Source organism: Leptodactylus fuscus, chromosome 5 (assembly GCF_031893055.1).
Source record: "Leptodactylus fuscus isolate aLepFus1 chromosome 5, aLepFus1.hap2, whole genome shotgun sequence".
NCBI lineage: Eukaryota > Metazoa > Chordata > Amphibia > Anura > Leptodactylidae > Leptodactylus > Leptodactylus fuscus.
The window spans coordinates 173,898,476-173,921,018 of record NC_134269.1 but is presented as its reverse complement, the minus strand read 5'-3'; the positions used below and the strand labels follow the sequence as shown (position 1 = coordinate 173,921,018).

Here is a 22,543-nt window from a genome sequence, read left to right as displayed (position 1 = left end):
GTAGTCAAATATTGAGGGGCTACTCGAAACGAATATCGAACCTCGAACACTTTACTGTTCGCTCATCTCTAGTCATTATACTTTACTGCCCTTGTACTCTAGGTGGACCCTGAATTTCTGACTACACCGAGTCCATTCCAGCAATAGGAAAAAAACATTGAGATCTAACTGATCGAAACGTTGGGTGATATTAGGTGATGCTCAGCCATTGTGTCTTTTTGCTCCATAACAGATGTAATTTTTAAATAAATATCACACCTTAAACTGCAAGAAATTATCCAAGTGCTTTGGGTTTCTTCTTCTTGTGAATACAACTGCTTGAAGAGGGTCTGTCACCAAGTATAAAATACTAAATACCATATATCCTCTCTTTGCTCCTGATCGATTTGACAAAAAAAAAAAAAAAAATCCATTCACCCATTCAAAAGATATGGCCCCAAGAGTGTTACACATGTGGATAAAATTGTTGTTCCCCCTCGTTTAATGAAATAAAACCCACAATGGTCACAGAAATAACTTGAATCTAACAAAAGTAATAATAAGCAAACTACATGTTGACAAGTCACAAAACTTCTGGGAGAATGTCCTATGGTCAGATGAGACAAAAATCAAACTTTTTGGCAAGGCACATCAGCTCTATGTTCACAGACGGAAAAATGAAGTCTATCTTGAAAAGAACACTGTCCCTACTGTGAAACATGGAGGAGGCTCTGTTATGTTCTGGGGCTGCTTTGCTGCATCTGGCACAGGGTGTCTTGAATCTGTGCAGGGTACAATGAAATCTCAAGACTATCAAGGGATTCTAGAGAGAAATGTGCTGCCCAGGGTCAGAAAGCTTGGTCTCAGTCAAAGGTCATGGGTCTTACAACAGGACAATGACCCAAAACACACAGCTAAAAACACCCAAGAATGGCTAAGAGGAAAACATTGGACTATTCTGAAGTGGCCTTCTATGAGCCCTGACCTAAATCCTATTGAGCATCTCCTTAAGGAGCTGAAACGTCTGGAAAAGGCAGCCTTCACACCTGAGACAACTGGAGCAGTTTGCCCATGAGGAGGGGCCAAAATACCTGCTGAGAGGTGCAGACGTCTCATTGACAGTTACAGGAATCATGTGATCACAGCGATTGCCTCAACAAAATATTAAGAACCATCATTTCTGTCCAGGCCTGTGTCATGAGTTTTATTTTTTTTTAAATTCTGTTGAAGTGAAAAGCAATGTCTGACTTTCATTTGTTCATTTTCATAGAATCTTTATTTATTATTACTTTTCTCAGATTCAAGTTATTTCTGTGACCATTGTGGGTTTTCTTTCATTGAATGAGGGGGAACAATATATATATTTTTTAATTCAACAAGTTTTATTGATTTTTCAAAGAGGGAACAATAATTTTGTCCACGTGTGTACTAGGCCCGATTCAAGTAGGTGGAAACTTTTTGTTTTTCTCATAATGTTTCCATACAATCTTCCAGGGATTAAGATAAAATAAAATGAAAACACCAAATTGCTCAGGGGTAAAGTAAAAATCAGCTGATAGCATTTAGAATTTTATACTTGGAGCCTTCTACGGCACCCTCCATACTACCGTACGTTGTGTAAGATCTGGAGTAACCTCAGTCCTAATAGCAGGACACATCATGGATAGACAGTATAACAAACTTCTAATGTCAACTTTGTGGTAATAAACTATATTTTATTTTAAATGGGGGGCGGGAAATTGATTTCCAGTGAAGCATTAACAAAAAAAATATTAATCTCATAAATATTAGTAAATATTTGAATCACATGTAGAATCTGGTATAAAAGTATTTACACCTTATAAAAAGCTATACATTACAATATTCCTTTATATGGTTACATGTGAAAAACAAATAGTGAGTACTGTATTGTTTGTCATACACGATTCAAAGACAGGAGGCACCACCATGTTAAGGAGCACATAGTCTTGGTTACACCATATTCGTTGTCAGATCCACCAGAAACATTTCTTCTTCACTTTCTTGGATTTCTTTCGAACTTCTTGTTTTTCAGTAATGACAATTTCCGGTTCTGGTTTCGGAGCAGGTGTCAGAACAGGACTTGGTTCTACCTTATCAAGCTTCTTCAGAACGTGAAGGAATCTTCCTTCCTGTTGTCTGAAGTCATATTCTACACTAGGAAGTAAAAAAAAATTGAAAGATATATTATAATGTGCAGTGATGGGATCGGGCCTTTGTGCAGTAACAATCCCGGGAATCATGTTCTGTTACCATCAACGTGTCTTTCTTAATTTCTTATTAAAACCTGACATGCAAAACATTAAAATAAGATTGCGATGAACCTGAATACTGATCCTACTGCAATGCCTTAAACACGCTTATTTAATTACAATGGTTTTATGGTACGATGCACAGCAATATCAGTAACACGGCCACATATGTAACGCTTATAGGGATGACAGTTATTTGAAGAAATATTACAGCTAAATAAATTGAGATTTTATAGTGCGCAGCCTATAAAAATTTCATATACAACTTCTCTGCTGCTTTCTTTCTTTCCCTATTGACTTCCTCATTGCTCTGCACGTCCTGATCCAGTGATGGACATAGGGTTGGTTTAGGGGGTCAACATTATAGGCAGTGATTGACTGCAGGAAGGTCAGGGGACAGGGCAGATGTGGAAACAGAGAACCATCTGATCTGTTAGGTTACTATTGCATTTTTTTTTTATTTTTTTTTATAGTTTTATAGCACTATTTTATTTAGATGGAGAACCCCTTTAAAGCAAACCCATACAAAAGGCTCTAATCTGTATTCATTTAAATATGGTCATTGGCGTCTTCCACATTTAATATACGCAATGCAATTTTTGTTACATAAAGCTTTCCATTTATAGTTCATGTCTTCTTTGTTATCTGAAGGAACCTATGAGATCCATACTGCTATTTGTAAGACCCTTTGAATTGAAGCTCATATAAATGTCTACATTAGGTAAACCCCTCTAAATCCACACTGACTTTATAGTGACATAAACTATAAATAAGTAATGCTTAAGTTGCATATATTGAGACAAAATGCATACACATTCTTGCAACAATAACATTTATATGGCACAGAACATGTGCCGGATCATACGACACATCTGACAGATCCCATTGACTATATATCCGTCATGGTGTCTGTCATTTTGTTACATAAAATAGCTTAAGATGCTCCGAGGTTCTTACTGCAATTTTTTTAAATGGAATTTGTGATGAGGAGTCCTAAAGAAAATTCTGCTATTGAAACGTAAACTAATAAATTCATCTATTCTATAAACAAATTTAAAATATTACTGACTATAAGTACATGCAATTGATGCATATATGTCTTACATGCAAATGTGATTTTTAGTTGTTTTTTAACATAGATTTTGAGCCCCATATAGGGATCACAATGTACATTTTTTTTTCTATCAGTATGTCTTTGTAGAATGGGAGAACATACAAACTCCTTACAAATCTTGTTCCTAGCGGGCTTCAAACCCATGACTCCAGTGCTGCAAGGCTGCAATGCTAACCACTGAGCCACCGTGTTGCCCCTTGTGATTTTTAGTATTTTTTGTTTATATTCTCATACATTTTTAGCATATTTAAAATTACAATTATTTCAGATTTTTTTTTTTGTTTTATACAGCAGGTGAAGTAGTTTTATATGTATAATTTTGTTTTGATGGAATCTCCCTTTAAACTTTCTAAATAACATAATTGATCAAAAATGTATACTTACCCATACCACCCCAGGGACATTTTCTCGTTATCCAGTGATGAACTGTTTCCCCATTTCTGGAAACGGATTGTCACTACTACTCCCCCACCCCCACCCATCCACCTCATTATACGTACCCTCCATGCTTCTTCCGGCGAGACAGCACCTCCTTTTGGACTGATTCTGCAGGGTGTGCAGTATAGTAGGAGGAGCCATATCACAAGAAGAAGCGTGAAGGGTAAGTATGTAATATGGGTCAGGGGTTGGGCTGAGTAGGTAGGGAAGGGCAGGATAGCTAGAGAGACAGGGAGGGGGTGTATGAGAGGAAGTGAGTGAGGGAGGAGGGGGAGTAAGGTGAGAGGGGTTAGTGAGGAAGTTACATGGCAAGAAGCTGAAGCATGAAAACAAATGCAGGAGATACCAGGAGCTCCCAGAGACACCCAGAAATCACTCTAAACATGGCTAAAGGTATATAAGTGCATTTATTAACCCATTAATAGCACTAACAGACATTAAAAAAAATATATATTTTTTGGCCAGAAAACCCCTTTAATATATACATGAAAAAAATTGTTACATTAGATTTGCCATTTATGGTTTGTGTGTTGGTTTACTTTGTTATCCGATGGAAACCTATGATCTCCATACTTTTATTTGTGAACTTGTAGAAACTGAGCACAAGGTCTTCTGCTACCTGGACCCCCATCAATAGCAGTAGAAACCTAAAAACATCTGCTAATTTGGTACAGGACGTCTGCAGGGAAAATAGAGAATTGCAGCCAACTACATTTGTACTTAAAAATATACTGTATACATTGATCGGCCATAACATTAAACTGATATGACAGAAGCTGGCCAGGGTGAGATACATGAGGCTGAATGTCAACGAGGTCTTGAAGTTAATTTGCCTGGAGGGGGAAACATTCTCAAGTATAAGTATCCAAGCAACACTAACAAGGGCTCAATTCTGATGGGTAGCCAACTAATTTAGAACATGTCTAAAATGGCAGACCTCATGGGGTATACATACCCAAAATTATCCAAAAGAACAACAGCAGGTGACCCAACCACTTGTCATGGGCACCCAATACTCATTGACTGTTTACAAATTGCTAAAAGTTATTGTTGGTTATGATCAGAAGGTCACCGCGTGCATTGCACCTTGTTGTTTATTGGGCTGCATAGCCACAGACCGCTTACAGCTAGCCACTGTCCACCACAAAGTCCCTACAATGGGCTAGCAAACATCAGAATTACACAATGCAACAATGGAAACAACCTCTATAATATCAGTCATCTAGTATATGTAATATTTGTTAATGATTTCCAAGTACAGAAACCACAAGGGTAAAGTTATTCTTGTACCTTACTATTGTGACTTGCTACAATAATGATCACATTTGTATGACATCTCTTTATACATAGCATGGTAGGAATCATGCACTATGTGTATAGCCTTTACAAACGCATTATTCTTTATCATTAAAGCAGCCCGAAATAGTACGTGTACTACTTTTCCTTCAACACATAAGGCCAAGCAAGACTCATGTCAAAGTCAGAGGATGTATTTTTATGTTTTGAGGTCCCAATCCTCAACCTAATTAAGACCGTCTACATCACACATCACCTTTGTGCTGAAAATATCTTTGTGCATATACAGTATAACGGTAGAAATTGTATCTTCCTATGACTGGTAACATGCAAGACTTGGAGAAGAAATTTGGATGCCACTATAAACCTAAAAAACACTTTAGTGCCAACATTTAGTGTGGATTCATTTCGTAATCTTAATTTATATCAGTCGGAGTTCTGTTTTTCTAATACCGTGTCCTAAATCCCCTGCATAGACATAAAAATACGCCACCCCCAGAGAAGCTGATACCCTGACGGCATTTATTATTCATATTATTCATTTAAATGTAGAAATTATAAAAGTAAGATAAGTTAAAAGAAAAGAAGTTTTCATAGTTGAACTTTTATTTCACCGTATTGTGACTGCAGTCATATGAAAACAGGTACTTCAGTGGTATTCGTTTTTAAAGCAGCAATGATAAATGGAGTACTGTATAGCAACATACTTACTGTATACGGTATTATGTTTTATGCCCTACAAGGAATGATACTGGGTTATACACATATCTATCTTCACTCATTCTCTTATGCAGTTTTATTTTTGCACATACATGTGGCAATACTTAGATTTTAGACATAGAATCCAGAGATCCTTATTTTTTTGTTGGGTCGTGTGATCTCATGTGATCCCCTGAGAATAAGGGGCTCACCATTTCAAGCACTTGGCCATCCTAAATAATTTAAACTAGACAGTCGAGTCCTCTCTATAAGTGCTGGTTACATTAAACAGGTTGCACCTGCCAAAAGCAACCCAACAACCACTGATCATGGCTACTATCTCCTTAGATATAGTTATCAATTATGACCACAGAGTCTAGGTTCTGGGGATATTATCACTCCTTAAGGAGCGATCACCTTCACGGGACTATGGAGACTTACAAAAGCCTTTTTCGCTCCACTGGGGGATTATAGGAAAAATATGCAAATCTGTTTTCCAAGATGTAAATAGGAAAACAGTGCCTCTGTTTGCTGCTCTGTAGTCTCTCACCTCTGCCAAATCAGTTTTCCCTACGCTGTGCTGAGTAGATCCAATCAGACTGAAACAGCGCTGTCCAAAGTTAGGATTCTGATTTGGCTAAACCTCGCATCATAGCATTAAAGTTTTGTTGAAAAAGTCAGGCATGATGTTTAAGGGGACTTCCCCTAGAGGGAAGCAAACAGAGGCACTTTTTTCCTATTTACATCTTAGAATTTGCATATTTTTCACAGAATCTAAGGCATTGTGGTGTATGGGAGTCACCATGTTGTGAGGATCACCTCTTCCAGAACATAAAAAAATCTAGATATAGTGACTAAAGATGAGCGAGTAGTATTCTATCGAATACCTCCCCTGCATAGTTATTGGTGTAATCGGTTGAATACCACATGGTAAACGCAGCAAAAATTGGGGTATTCGATCGAATACTACTCGCTCATCTCTAATAGTGACATCTGAACCAATTGTGACACTATCATCATTTTAATGTACTTATTTTGCATGCCATAACAAAAACATAGATCAAAATGCTCAAATTACTATTCTTTAGTCACTTCTTCACCCCAAAAATTCACTAAGAGTACAAAACAGTTTGGGGCTTCAGAATATGACTATGCAATGAAATGTTGTTTTGAAAAAAGTTTTTACATTTTTTAGGTAGGAAAACAGCAAAAACTATGGAAATTATGATCAGCATAGTAACAGTAACCTCTCAAAAACAAAATGCACAAGAAAGTGGTGAAAACAGAGGGATTTTTTTGTTGATTCTCCCCATTTTAGACTCTCTCCATTTTCGATTCTCTGGATTTCCAGTCTATCATATGGAATATTTAAAGGGATTCTACCATTAAAAAACTTTTTTTCTGTGGATAACACGTCGGAATAGCCTTTAGAAAGGCTATTCGTCTCCTACCTTTAGATGGGATCTCCGCCGCGCCGTTTCTTAGTAATACTGTTTTTTACCGGTATGTAAATTAGTTCTCTGGCAGCGATGAGGGCGGGCCCCAGCGCTGAAAATGCAATGAGGGCGTCCCCACGGCTGCCAGAGAACAGGATCCTGCACCGCCACTATCTTCTGCTGGATCCTCCCCTTCTTTCTTCAGCAGCGTCACCTCTGTCGGCTCTTACACTAGTAGAGCCGACTGCGCATGCGCGGCCATAGTTCCGAAGCCGTAATTGCGAGCATGCGCAGTCGGCTCTAAGAGCCGACAGAGGTGACGCTGCTGAAGAAAGAAGGGGAGGGGCCACACGGTGGCTCAGTGGTTAGCACTGCAGCCTTGCAGCGCTGGAGTCCTGGTGTTCAAATCCCGCCATGGGCAAAAACCATCTGCAAGGAGTTTGTATGTTCTCCCCGTGTTTGCATGGATTTCCATCCCATATTCAAAAAAAAAAAGACATACTGATAGGGAAAAATGTACATTGTGAGCTCTATGTTGGGCTCACAATCTACATTTATTAAAAAAAAAAAAAAAAAAAAAAAAAAAAGAAAGAAGGGGAGGATCCAGCAGAAGATAGAGGCGGCGCAGGATCCTGTTCTCTGGCAGCCGTGGGGACGCCCTCATCGCATTTTCAGCGCTGGGGCCCGCCCCCATCGCTGCCAGAGAACTAATTTACATACTGGTAAAAACCGGTATTACTAAGGAACGGCGCGGCGGATATCCCATCTAAAGGTAGGAGATGAATAGCCTTTCTAAAGGCTATTCCGACGTGTTCGCACAGAAAAAAGTTTTTTAATGGTAGAATCCCTTTAACGGAAGTATAGGAGTACAGTTTATCCCACAGAAGACCTCATAGGTCTTTTACAAATCTGAAGAATATGAAGACAGAAAGAAAGTAATAAAAAAGAAAAAATATCATGGCAGGAAGGGGTTAGGGGTTAGGTTAGGGCCACCTCGAACACCAAATATTTGCCAATTTCAGATTATTCCCACTTAGGGTGTCTGTGGACATGGCAGTTTTGTGGTGCATTTATATAATACATTGCATTTATGTTTTATGTGGAGAATAACTATATAAACATATAGAAATAGATTGTACCCTCACTAACTAAGAGAGGATTTTTTACAACAAAACAATTCCCTATACGTACATATACATTCACACATTTCTGCAAATCACAAAAAAACATTTTTTTCCACACAGTTTTATTATGATCAAAATCACAATTCTTTTTAACCACAATTTTGTTCCAGCCACACAATTACTATAAAACATCTAAGGAGCTGTATGCGTACTGAGAGCCATCGCACATTCCCTAGCTTTGCGTTCCTTTGTTAATGCATTCCTGTTCTTACAATGATCCTGAATTCTAGGTGGAATCCAGAGCTGCACTCACAGTTCTGTTTTTCAGGAGTATTCTGTATCTCTGTATTCTTCCGTCGGCTCAAAGATTACTGTGCTCATTTGCATTTTGGAAAGTGTCACCTTTAGATCAGGATCTACATTTAACTCCATTGCTACGTTAAAGGAGTTCAGCTGAGTTTGGAGACAACAATGTGTCAACAGGCTCGCCTACTCTTTGCAATAGCAGAATTGTGAATCCTGGGCTCTATTATAATACGATCAATAACATAATAAAGCTCGACACTCATCTTGTTTTGTACTGTAGCTTATACAAAACTCTAAAAAGGACTTCAAATATACCCTTTAACAGAAAGTGTAACCAAGGAGAATCCTAAAGGGTTTTCTTTATTCTGTTGTAGAATTGTTGCATTTGTGGTGCTGTCAAGTACATTTCGTGAATAGAAGCTCCTTGTATAGCGTAAAATGCACACTCCCCAGAGTTTGCTGTGTTTTGGTAGATACAAAGGATACTCTTGCACTGCTGCATTCATCCTTCTGTGATCACTGCACATGCTGCAAATTACTTACCGAGGGCAGGCGCGGACTGACCCACAGGTGAGCAGGTGAATCCCCCAGTGGGCCCCTAGGCCTGGTGGGCCCCCAGCTTACCCTGTAGAAAGAAATCTTCGGCAATCTCTTTAGTTTGTTTTTTTTGTGTAGATTGTGAGCCCCATATAGGGCTAACAATGTACTTCTTTTTTCCTATCAGCATGTGTTTGAAGAGTGGGAGGAAATCCACTCAGACACGGGGAGAACATACAAACTCCTTGCAGATGTTGCCCTTGGCAAGATTCGAACCCAGGACTCCAGTGCTGCAAGGCTGCAGTGCTAACCACTGAGCCACTGTGTTGCCCCCAATCTCTTTAGTTTGTGTGAAAGCACTCCAATATGTTTATTTTACTCCAGAAACTAAAATGTTTTGGTCTTGTATCAGACTGAGGGGCAGTATAAGTCATGGTGATGTAGAGTAATTGATAAGTACCAGTAAGGTCTGGGAGAAGACTTATTCTGATCCTCATTTCTGACTACATCCGATAAACTGATAAAGGTCTGATACAAAAACGGACGTCTTTGTTTCTGGATGTAAGAGTTACATATTGTAGTGCTTTCACACACAGTATAAAGATTACCGGAGTTTTCTTTATACATTAGAACAGAGATTGAGCCCTTCTGTGAGCACCACAGGACTACTAAGTACCGTATTCACTGTATTTATGATACCCAGCTTACCCTGGCATAGCACAGTGCACTTATTATACGTCATACAGATATGTCATCGTATAACATCTCAGCCAAGCTATGTATCAGTACAATATACTGGGTAGACTATTTAATAAATTACCCAGTTTGTTTTATAAACTGTAGCCACACTGGGGAGCTGAGATGACATCTAGGTTCAGAGTCAGGTCAGTACCTCCCTTCCCTGTGCCCCCGCTTCTCAATCACATTGCAGGAACCTCAATCACCATCTTGCATCGTCTTTCTGCTGCCTGAGGCTTGCGGCTGTCTGACCCCTATCCCTGACTCACAGAACTAAGGGACCTAATTCAGAGCAAGAACCAGACAGGACCCAGGTCATAAACAGTAACAGGCAGGGGCTAGATAGCAAACTACTACTGAAAGGGAAAGCTGAGTGATACTTCTGGTGCTATCTTGCTGGAGAAGGATATCTGGATGTGTTGGCACATTGGCATAAACTATGCATTGGCCCAGAATGGTATTGTAGTTCTTTCCCAATGGACAAAGCCATGCTGTATCCAGGGCAGCCATGGCTCTTCAAACAGTTTGGTATAACATGGCTTTGTCCATTGTGCAGTGACCCAGAATGTTACTACGGCTCTTTCATTAAAGGGATCCTATCATTCAGATTAAATTTTTCGTCCCTATCACATAGGAATAAACTTAAGAAAGGATCTTCGTCTCCAACCTTTAGATGTCTTCTCCGCACAGCTGTTCCATAGAAATCTTGGTTTTCGCCAGTATGCAAATGAGTTCTCTCACAGCACTGGAGGTGGACCCCAGCGCTCAAACAGCACTGGGGGCTTCCCCAATGCTGCGAGAGAGCGCTCCAGGGCCACCTCCATCTTCTTCAGGAACGTCCTCTTCGCGCGTCTTCTTCCGGCGCAGGCGGTGAAACTTGTAGGCCTCGGACATAACCGACTGTGCATGCCCACGGCCACAAGAAAAATGGCCACTTACACAGTAAGTAAGCAGCCATTTTCTTGTGGCCTGTGGGCATGCGCAGTTGGCTCTGCCCGAGGCCTAAAAGTGTCACCGCCTGCGCTGGAAAAAGACGCGCGAAGAGGACGTTCCTGAAGAAGATGGAGGTGGCACTGCAGAGTTCTCTCACAGTATTGGGGACGCCAGTGCTGTTTGAGCACTGGGGCCTGCCTCCAGTGCTGCGAGAGAACTCATTTGCATACCGGCGAAAACCAGGATTTCTACGGAACGGCGGCACTGAGAAGACATCTAAAGGTTGGAGACGAAGATCCTTTCTTAAGGCTATTTCTATGTGCTAGGGACAAAAATTTTGATCTGAATGAAAGGATCCCTTTAAAGCTCCAGGCCAACTCACAGTTTACACTATATGCTATTTCTGGTGCTGCCAAGGACCCTTCATGATTATTGTTCCTTCCATACTATTGTACTCCCATTTTCTTGATAGCATGCTCTAAATTTCTCCATAGAAACCCTCAAACTAAGCTGTTGCCAGGGAAAACCTATAGACATATGTACTGCCAGTATGTACGGCCTCTAAATGGCACTTACAATATCAATTTTAAAAAAATCACTATGTTTTTTATTAATGTAAATACAGCATTTGCAGTATGTGGTTACTTTAATGGTTTGCAGTAATGGACGGTGCACAAGCCAGCAGGAGTACTGGAAACATGCTATAGACAATTATATACAGTCAGTGAGTAATGCCTCTAATTATCGAAACCTTGTATTTGCCAATGAGCTACAGGAAACCGAAGCTAATTGAATTTCTTTGGAAACACTTCATAGATTTTAAAGGGATTTTCCGAAACTAAGCTATTGATGACCTATGTTTAAGAGAGGCCATCAATATGGGATTGGTGAGGTCTGACACTTGGGATTCCCATTGATCAGTTGTTAGAAGAGACCACAGCATTTAGACTACCAAGCACTTGAATGGGACTGAGGTGCGAACGGCCATGTGATGTGATAAGTGGAAGTGATAGGCACCAGAGCGTTGCTGATGATGGTACTTCACTGAGCTGTCAGAGGCATTTTCTGCAATGCAAAGATTGAGGCTAGGGCCCCACGGGTAAAAATCGCAGCAGCAATGCATCGTGGTTATTCTTGCAGAGCTTTACACAGAAAGCTTTTCTTAGTTTTCCTTTGTGGACTTTCTGTTACAATTATACCTATGGGGAAACTGCTGCCATTTCTGTAGATATAATTGATATACTGTGATTTCCAAAACAGCGTCAGTTTTGGAAATAGCGGCATGTCCGCACGGCGGTTTTTGCTGCAAACCAGGCATGGGATTTGCTAGAATCCCATCCACTTTGCCTGTACTGTAAAACGCTGTGATTTTTCCTGTGGTGTTTCTGCCGTGGGCAAGTCACGGGGGATATTACAGAGAAATCTGCAGGTGAACCAGTCAAAACTACCCAATATCAGGTGTTTTTCTGCTGTGGTGATTTTGCCGGGTTTGGAGAAAGAGGAGAGGGACATACATTCTTTATGAGCCTGCACCACTTAAATTTCTTGTGTATATAAGATAAAAGTTGGCCAAAATAATTTCCAAACTACATGTTGACCAATGTCAAATTTTGGTATGGCAAAATATGTGATCTGTCAGACCTGTGGTCTACAGAAACTACACGTATACGGTGTGTTTTTTAGTCTAAGGGCCCCTTCACATGGCATAAGCGCGCCGCTCATTTAGACACGTATACACGTGTCCGAGCGCGGCGCTTCAAAACAGCCCATTGATTTCAATGGGAAGCGCGTGTATATGCCGATATGCTTCCCATTTAAATCAATAGGCTCTGTTTTGAAGCGCCGTGCTCGGACACATGTATACGTGTCTAAATGAGCGGCGCACTTACACCGTGTGAAGGGGCCCTAAGGCCGCATGTACTGAGCCACAGCTGCTGAAAATACTGCTCCGAAACACATGGTGTTTTTTCTGGAAGCAATTTTCACAGAAAGTCCTCAGAGTTTTCCTCTGCAAACGCTCTGTCTCTATTATACCTATACAGAAAACACCGGCGTTTCCATACGTATAACTGACATTCACATTAGGTCTACAAAAAACGCAATGGTTTTTGAGATCACAGCTTTTGCGCTACAGATTTTTTTCTGCAATGGGTGAATGAGATTAGCCAAAGTCCCATCCACATTACAAGTACTGTAAAACGCAGCGTTTCTTGTAGCTGCATTATTGCTGAAATGCTCCATATTCGCAATGTCTAAGGCTAAGACTCCACATAGCGGGCCATAGTGGGAAAAACTGCAAACGTTTTTCCCACAGCTCTTTTCACAAAAAGTATGCAGAGATTTCCTAAAGAGAGGGCCAACACCCAGCACCCCCACTGATCAGCTGATACACAGAGAAAAGAGTAGAAAGCAGACAGCGCTATTCTCTATGTAGTGGCTGAAACGAGTCACTGCAGCTTATCTCCCATTCTCTGATGTTTCTGCTTCATTTTCTGGGTATCAGCTGCTGGGCGCCCATGAATCTCATAGGTCATCAATATTTTTAGCATGGAAAACCCCTTGTAAATTGTAATATAGTTTTTTTTTTTAAAAAAAAAAAAAAAAAAAGAGAGCGATTTAAAATAAAAGTTATGTGTCAAACCTCTTCTACGTAAAAAACCAAACCGCTCCTTAGCATGTAACATGTATCTGTCATGTCCACGTGTCCTGTCTGACCTAGGTCTAGTGATAGCACACAAGTAGCATATAACATAGGAATACTTCCACGTGCCCCACATCTCTTCGAGGGTTAATCGTAGAAAACCGGCAGCGCTTGTTTCTCTATAATTATCTCTCCTCTAATTGTGAAAGCTAAAATGGGTGATCATTTGTGTTATTACTGGAATGAATATGGCTCTAGTTGATATTTACACTTCTTTTCTCGATGGCAATTTTGTTTGCAGAACATTTCGAAGTACGCAGACATTCTACCAGCTTTGCTTAATATAGGATCCGTAATATGCGCCCGCACAGTCTATTGAAATGTAACCTCGCAGCAATTTTCTAATATAGCTCGAGAAACTGTAAACACTTCACATCCAGCCCCTTCCATTGGCCAAAGACGTTTCTGCTTCTTAATTAGTATTTCTCAGACGTAGATACAATTGTGCCGTCATGAAAAGGAAAGAGCTTCAAAAAAAGCCTATCATTGTTCGTGCCGCCATACATAAAGGAGAACAAATATCTGTAATGTCGTCTCACTCCATTATAACAAAAGGTTTTCATAATAGATTATGTTCACTCTCATGTGTAAGCTCGACAGATAAAGAATTCGCAAAGATAAGGAACATCAAACGCATTTCAGACTATGGAAAATAAACAAGATTATTGTGTCTGGATGGCTCAGCGGGCCGCTATATGTATTAGCTTGTAGTTTAACAAATGTTGCTTTGCATGAACTGCGTTTATACAGTTTTATTCAGAATGTGGGATTATTTATTATCTGTCGCATGCTGTGTTGAGCAGCAAATTCACAGAAGCAGCAGAAAATCTGCAGAGTTTCTCAGTGTTTTAAACATTTTCAAGATCTTCATTGTCGCTCTTAGTACTAGGGTGGCAGACACTGCAACGTCTATGTATGGCGTCCAACAATTATGGAGACCCAGTTCCACTCAGACAGTGTCCAGACCCATAAACCAGGGGTCTAGTAAGCAAATCCCAGCTCACAGTGACAGTTTAAGCATCATAAATAGAGATGAGCGAGTAGTATTCGATCAAATATCTTGCTCCCATAGGAATGCATGTAAGCGGCCGAACACCAAGGGGTTAAGCGCAGTGAATATTCGAAGTGCTTAACCCCTTGGTGTTCAGCCGCTTACACGCATTCCTATGGGAGCGAGGTATTCGATCGAATACTACTCGCTCATCTCTACGGGCTCGTTCACATCTGCGCCCGGTTTCTGTTCATATAGGTTTCCGTTTCCTGCCCGAAACTGGGCAGGAAACAGAAACCTGCGGGCAATTCTCAAACCCATTCATTTGAATGGGTTTGAAAATTGTCTGGCCATGAGCGCCGGTGAGCGTTTTGAGCTCTCTGCCACGAAACCTTTTTTTTTAACTGGACACAAAGTCGGACATGCAAGAAATCTATACCTACACCCCTAGTGCAGCTAGTGAATACAATGTACCATGCGATGTGAAAGGCTTCACTGTGTCTACAATTCAATGGCTACCCCTTTTTGTGTACATTGTCTCTTCTTTTGCAGCTGTACTTTTTGCAATACTCCTGGTCTGTGACCTCATTGTACATTTTTCCCCTTTTAACATAATGTCACGTTTTTTCCCTATTTTGTGGGGACCCTTCTTATATGCGTCATACCTTCTTGTGTGCATATTATGTTGTGCATTATCATTGTAATATGACATCACTGTGCATTCGATCTCTTTGTTTTTTACCCCTGTATGCTGACATATTATTACGTTTTTTTTATTTTCTGAACCTGCTGCTGAAGGTGGCCATGTTGAATTGGGGTCACATTATTGAAATGCTACTTGTTGTACAAATGTCTGGCTAGCATAAGTCAGCTTTTCACAGGGGTCTTCAAAGTTGGAGCCAGTTTGACAAACTCTCTAATAAAGGGATTGTCTATGATCAGGCAACTCTTTTTATAATTTCCTATCACAATGCAAAAGTAGACAAAGTAATACACATTATAAGAACATATGCTAGGTTTATTTTTCCATGTACACACACTAGAGTTGAGCGATCGGGGTCGGAAAAGATTGAATTCCAATCGTCGATCAAGTAAATTTCACGATCGGGATCGGATGGAAAATGATCGGAAATTGGATTTTAAAATCGATCCTGAAATCTCAAGATTGGCTCAACCCCACTCCATAAACATAAAGTAACTAGTGTCGGAAAAGATCAGATTCTGATCGGTGATCAAGTAAATTTCACGATCAGGATCAGATGAAAAATGATCGGAAATCAGATTTTAAAATCGACTCTGAAATCTCAAGATTGGCTCAACCCTAACACACACGGAATTCTGGGGCTGAATACAGTAAAATGGAAGCAAATGTTTCTTACACAATCAGTACCAGTTCATTCTTGGTATTCTTCCTCATCACTATTAAAGTGAATGAGGCTGAGCTGCAATACCAGACAATGCTTATAGACAAGAATGGAAATTAAAGGGGTTGTTGAAGATAGGATCCTTAGGTTAGGTCCTAAATATCTAATGGGCTGGATGGTGGGAGGCAACAGTCAACCCCCACAGGGATGGGCTGTTTAGGTCCACTGGTGATGTCCATACTACACACTGCACAGAGCTTTGGGCCTCATATGGAAGTCAATGGAAGCAAAGCTGCAATACCATTGTATGGCTGAACCGGGCCCTGTGTCTGTCTTGTGCATTGTATAGGACCCAAGCAGTGCTCCATGGAATAAGGATTCATAAAATGACACTCATAAGAAGAATTTTTGTGTAGAATAATAATACTAACTATAGCAGAAAACCAATAACCAGGGTCTGTTACCACGTAGTAAGATGCAGACACAGAACTATAGCACTTTATAATATAGACTATTTCCAAACTTGGTTCATTTTTCATGTTCAATAAATAAGAGAAATAAAATTTTAGTCTAATAATTGATCCGACAATCCAAAAGTGAATCATTGTAAGAGCTCTTGGCGTCTACCGCACCCCAGAGCGCACGAGAGTGGGGTGAACAGCCTGGACGGCATCTGTCGTAGTTATCTCTATTCATTGCCATTAAAAAACAAAGTAAATATGTCTGACAGAGCTGCGTGACTTGTGGCGGATCGGAAAAAGCACCGAAAGCCGTAAAACAAAAGATATTTGTAAGCTTCATTGACTCTGTTAATGATTGAATTACAGTAGCTGAGAACAAGGAAGGTTGGTCACAACCTGACTGGCATCCCTGTGATAGGAATAATAATGTCACTAATTTGGCAGAATACTAATTTGTTAGAACAGAAACAAGGCAGACTAAATTGTAATTACAGTGAAAGGTCACTGTCTAAAACGCCAACAATTCCTGCTCCGATGGCAAAATTCTAATTAGCCTTTTGCTATTATCATGATTGTGTTACAATTGCTTCGCCTCTAAACTTGTCAGCAGTATAGATGGTAAATGGGGATGGAGGTAGGTGGCCGATAGAACTAGTGTTTTCTATTGAACCTCACCTCTGTGTATGACTGATAGTATGTACAAAGCTTCCCTACGTACATGTATGTGATAGTCATTGCATATCATAGGAATCACATCGAACGATACACTACCTGTAAATAATACATGCTGTGCTCTGACAGGTACTGCAGTTGTTTAGGTCTTGTCCGGTTCGATAGAAGATGCGTCTGTGTAATGAAGAAAAAATGAATAAGACAAACTACATGGTATATGAGTCTTTATATACATAAATTATTAACAATCCAGTCCATTTCCAAAGACAGTGCCACCCTTGTCCATGGGCTGTGTTTGGTATAGCAACCCCTTTTTCAATCAAGTAAATGAAGCTCTAAGTTTAATACCAGACCCAACCCATTGGCAAAAAGGAAAAATCCTTTATTTCTTACACTTAAAGGAGTTGTCCCAAAACAAGGATCCTATCTATACTGCTTGTTAATGTGTATTTAAGCCTTTTCCTAAATACACTGCTTCAGCAAAACTGCTTTGCTAGTCCAATATCTTAATTTATTCACTTCATTGTTGACACTGCGTTTCTATGGCCCTTAGGATTATCTGCTCAAATGTCAAGTGATGTAGCTGCCTGCTCTCAGGAAGGAGAGAGAGGAGGGGCTAAGTGCACGGGAGTAAGCCTGTGTCTGTAGTTGTTCCTGTGTCTGCACCACACATGTGACCTAGCTTCCTGCTCTCAGATAAAGGAGAGGGGAAATGAGTGCTGCTTTCTTATATAAAACAGTCTAAATCCTAATGGGCTATAGGACCTGGTCCCTCTGCTCACTAGGATTTAGCTTTCTTATATAGAGCAGGCTAAAAGCTAGTGGAAGAAGGACTTGGTCTCTTAGCCCACTAGGATTTAGCTGACTCTATATAGAACAAGCTAAATCCAAGTGTTATAGGACCTTTGATGACATCACAGGCCCTTCAGTCATCCCATAGGATCACACTATGTGGTGGCTGGAACTACATGCTAATTTGGGGCGGAGCTAAACTGGAGGTAGTCGGACAGTACAGCTTTGCATATGAAAGCCCGCCCACCAATTGACGTCGAAAACCAGGAAGAAAGAAGTCTTTGCAGCAGTGAAGACTGGTTAGCAAGGGACATGGGAATACCCCTTTAAGAGTGTCTTTAAATTATAATGGAAAAATGGCAATTGGACTAATTCCCTGTATCAACATCCTATGGCAAAAATGTCTACGTCCCATAACCTTGGGTATTTGACTTTCAAGAAAGGCATCCAGGCCCCTCCAGAATTTGTATGTTATTAATTGTCACCACCTCCTGTGGAGTTCCATAGTCACACCACTTTTACTGTAAAGAAGCCCTGCCTATGGCTATGGTAAACACTCCTATCTTCTAGATGTTGAGGATGCCCCCTTTTCATTTCAATCATCTCTGCATGGTTTATTCATACATTTGTCCATTGCTCTTTAGGTGGCCCTAAGGCTATTTTTCCAAACAACATCAAATTTGATAATCTGTCTTTATATTCTAATCCATTAACCCTCTTAATTACCCCGGTTGCCCCAGGGCAGCCGGCTCCAGTCCAGCTATATCCTCGCTATATACAGCTGCCCAAATTATGCACAGTACAAGAGGCAAAACTATATCCCTAGCATGAACATTTATTCTTCTCTTTATGCAGCCCCTGATTTTATTTGCTTTGGCAGCAGCTGCTTGGCACTGACTGCTAAAATTATATTTACTGTCCACCAATATAATGTGTCATTATTTAATATATTATTGCATAACTTGTTAGGATCCAATACTGACCCCTGTGGCACCCCACTGGTGATTTTAATCCACTTGTTTCTATGGTCCATGCACATAACTTTACATATATCCACATTAACATTAATCTACTTTTTCTCTGCCAAAGCTTCCAAGTATTATTAGGGCTAGTTCACACGGAGTCAAATGGGTCGGATTTTGGCCCGGAATCCGCGTCAGAATCCGGCTCAAAAAACCTCCTCGCATTGAAATCAATAGGAGCCAGTCATTTCCTTTTTCCACAAGCAGTTTGTTCCCGCTCATGGAAAAAAGAAGCGAGCTACCCTTTCTTCAGGCAGATTCCGTGGTTGAGATTAGAGATGAGCGAGTAGCATTCGATTGAGTAGGTATTCGATCGAATACTACGGTATTCTAAATACTCGTACTCGATCGAGTACCACTCGCTGTTCGAATGGAAAAGTTCGATGCAGAACCAGCATTGATTGGCAGAATGCTATACAGTCGGCCAATCAACGCTGGTTCTTCTCCTACCTTTAGAAGTCTTCTCCATGCAGCGTCCCTGCGGCGTCTTCCGGCTCTGAATTCACTCTGCCAGGCATCGTAGTGCAGGCATGCGCAGTCGGCTCTGCCCAGGCCCGATGCCTGGCAGAGTGAATTCAGAGCCGGAAGACACCACGAGGACGCTGCAAGGAGAAGACTGCTCGGAGGATCCATCCCGACCCTCACTCGTGGACTTGGTAAGTATAATTTGATTGAACATTGCCTACCCCTGAAACGAGCATTTTCCCCCCATAGACTATAATAGGGTCCGATATTCGATTCGAGTAGTCGAATATTGAGGGGCTACTCGAAACGAATATCGAACCTCGAACATTTTACTGCTCGCTCATCTCTAGTTGAGATCCAATGATAGGATCCCTTTAAATGACCAGCTGTGAGAAACATTTTTCTCTGTTAGGCGTTGGGTGGAATCCAAGTTGGTCATCTCACCAAATCTCAAGCCAAGAGGGAAGATAAAGTGCCCACATGTTATTCATGTTGCTTAGCTTAAAAACAGTACCGTACCCTTCACTGAATGCTCTGGCCTTTTCCAGGTCTTGGATTACATTCAACAGGATCTTAATCTTCTCTTGGTTTGACTGTAAGGATTCTTCTACAGTTTGTAGTTTACCTTGTAAAGAACAAAACTGGCCATGTGCCTTGTGTCCTGGGTTTGCCGGTTTGCTATCGTTACTTGCACCATGTTGTATACCAGTCTTTGGCAGGCTGGATATACTTTCTGCGCGACCAGTGGTGTCTGTGGCGTTTTTCTGTGATCCAGTTATGTCAGTTTCTTTAGCTTGTAATCCATCAAGGTTTGTAAATGATGTTGGTTCACGACTGTCATTAGATTGAGGAGCAGAATCTTGAGATTTTTCTAATTTGTCAGTCTGCTGGTGTTCTGAGTGAAAGCAGTATGATAAATTGCTGTTAAAGGATGGAGACAAAGTTAAAATCCTCTTACATTCAACGTTGGGTTTATTTGGTAACTCATTTAGTTTCAGTGGACAGAATATCTCCTCTTCTTTTAGACGGTCACATATGTTGATCTGTTCTACACATACATGTGAAGGTTGTAAGTTGCTTTTTACAGAACATTCCTCAGGATTCTCAGAAGTTTTATACATTGGTAAATCAGTATTTGATGTTTCTGTTTCTTCTAATGGGTTTTTCATTGGGTCGTCTGGTACTTGGATTGAGACCGTGGACTGTTCGAACATTTCACCAAATTGAAGTCCTGAGCACTCACTTATAGGTCCATTACTTTGTGCTTTAGATACAGTATGTGGTAGTGGAGAAGATCTTCTGACCCGTTTTAAGCCCTCCTCAAATTGGTCACTTAGTCGGAGATGCGATATTTGGGTAGCTATGTCATCATCTGATAGTTCACCATTAATTTGGGCACAGCTAGACTCTGTGGACAATATGCCTTTCGGCCTAGTTGCTTTTTTTGCCTTAAAGTTTGGAAAGTGTTTCCTGAGACTAGGAGATGTCTGTATAGCAATATTTTGAAGTTTTTTCTGTGGATAAGCGAGCAAACACATTGATCTGGTGTGAGATGTTTCAACCTTTCCATTGACTAGCGAGATGTTATCGCAAGGCTTCGTATCCGGTCTCACAAAGTCTGGTGCGTCTTGGCTTGTGCTGTCCTCCTTAAATCTGACTTGCTGGGACTTGTTCTTACGGTGGTTGGTTTGCTTTGTAGGATCTGAAGTGTCAAAACTTTTTCGTTTTAGGAGCACGGGTCGAACTTTCATTGTTTGTTGTTCCATTGAGTTGCAGGGTACGTTTGGTAGTGAACCGGCTTCTTTGCGACCCATTGCAGTAGGTCACTGAAGTTGGGAACTCTGCCCTGTGTTGATAACGTCCTTAGAATGGTTATTGACAGCACCCATTGTTGAATTAGTTTTCTTCGGTATTTCCAGACAAATCCTTGTAATGTTTTTGATTTTCTCATATAAACTGCACTGATGTATGTTGTTTTAGCAGCGTAAAAATAGATCAGCTGTTAACCTATACGTTTAGTTAATAGTAGCTTTGTTTTGGGGTTTATATTTTCGTGAAGATATGTTCTATGGTGGGCTGACTTGATTGTAGTAATGCAAATTTCTTTTTGTCTTTCATTCTTTTTCCTCATTTATGTAAGTGCGATTTTTTAAATGATTTTCAACACATTCAGTATGCTCCGGTAGTATCATCGTGACTGTGTACTAGTAGAAGTACTCCATGTAAACCTCTAGATCTTCTTCTTTCTTGGACGCAGGACCACTGTAATACTTTGTTGAATGTTGACCATAATTGAATATTCTCTCAGCTTAGTCACACATGAAGGTAGAGCCAATGGTTAAGTACGTTGTTTTAGAATATGGCATTTCTTTAGGCATAGATGTCCTGAAATACAAAATACACTTGTGTTAGATTTTCGTCTATTATGATATTATACCCACACTCATCCTCATTGCTAAGAAAAAGAGCACCAATGGATATTACTGTTGCTCAGCCTTTGTTTGGATATGTTCACAGGATTTGGCAATGGATTTTGACACGGAATCCGCCTCAAAATCTGCCTGCCAAAATGGCTCCCATTGAAGTCAATGGGAGCCGCTCGCTTCTTTTTTCTGCTAGCTAGTAGTGGAAAAAAGAAGCGAGATGACTAGAGATGAGCGAGTAGTACTCGATTGAGTAGGTATTCGATTGAATACTACGGTATTCGAAATACTCGTACTCGATCGAGTACCACTCGCTGTCCGAATGTAAAAGTTCGATGCAGAACCAGCATTGATTGGCCGAATGCTATACAGTCGGCCAATCAATGCTGGTTCTTCTCCTACCTTTAGAAGTCTTCTCCGTGCAGCTTCCCCGCGGTGTCTTCCGGCTCTTAATTCACTCTGCCAGGCATCGGGCCTGGGCAGAGCCGACTGCACATGTCTGCTTGTAGTGCGGGCATGCGCAGTCGGCTCTGCCCAGGCCCGATGCCTGGCAGAGTGAATGAAGAGCCGGAAGACACCGTGGGGATGCTGCAAGGAGAAGACTTCTCGGAGGATCCAGCCCGACCCTCACTCGTGGACTTGGTAAGTATAATTTGATTGAACGTTGCCTACCCCTGAAACGAGCATTTTCCCCCCATAGACTATAATAGGGTTCGATATTCGATTCGAGTGGTAGAATATTGAGGGGCTACTTGAAACGAATATCGAATCTCGGACATTTT

General features: G+C 40.8%; 2 protein-coding genes across 3 annotated transcripts in view; one reads left to right on the top strand and one right to left on the bottom strand.

The window, feature by feature from the left end:
- DOCK2 (dedicator of cytokinesis 2) overlaps positions 1–22,543 on the top strand; it is a 522,773-nt gene that overhangs the window by 259,931 nt on the left and 240,299 nt on the right. The gene's annotated exons all lie outside the window — the stretch shown is intronic.
- INSYN2B (inhibitory synaptic factor family member 2B) lies at positions 1,748–21,638 on the bottom strand. Of its 2 annotated transcripts, none has more exons than XM_075274751.1 (3): positions 19,858–21,638; positions 17,159–17,233; positions 1,748–2,154 (listed from the first exon to the last, which is right to left on the bottom strand). In XM_075274751.1, exons 1-3 carry the CDS (start codon positions 21,150–21,152, stop codon positions 1,968–1,970), a joined length of 1,557 nt encoding a protein of 518 aa, XP_075130852.1. In that variant the 5' UTR covers positions 21,153–21,638; the 3' UTR covers positions 1,748–1,967. The 2 variants fall into 2 exon arrangements, with proteins under 2 accessions (XP_075130852.1, XP_075130853.1); XM_075274752.1 differs by having other exon boundaries at positions 2,011–2,149.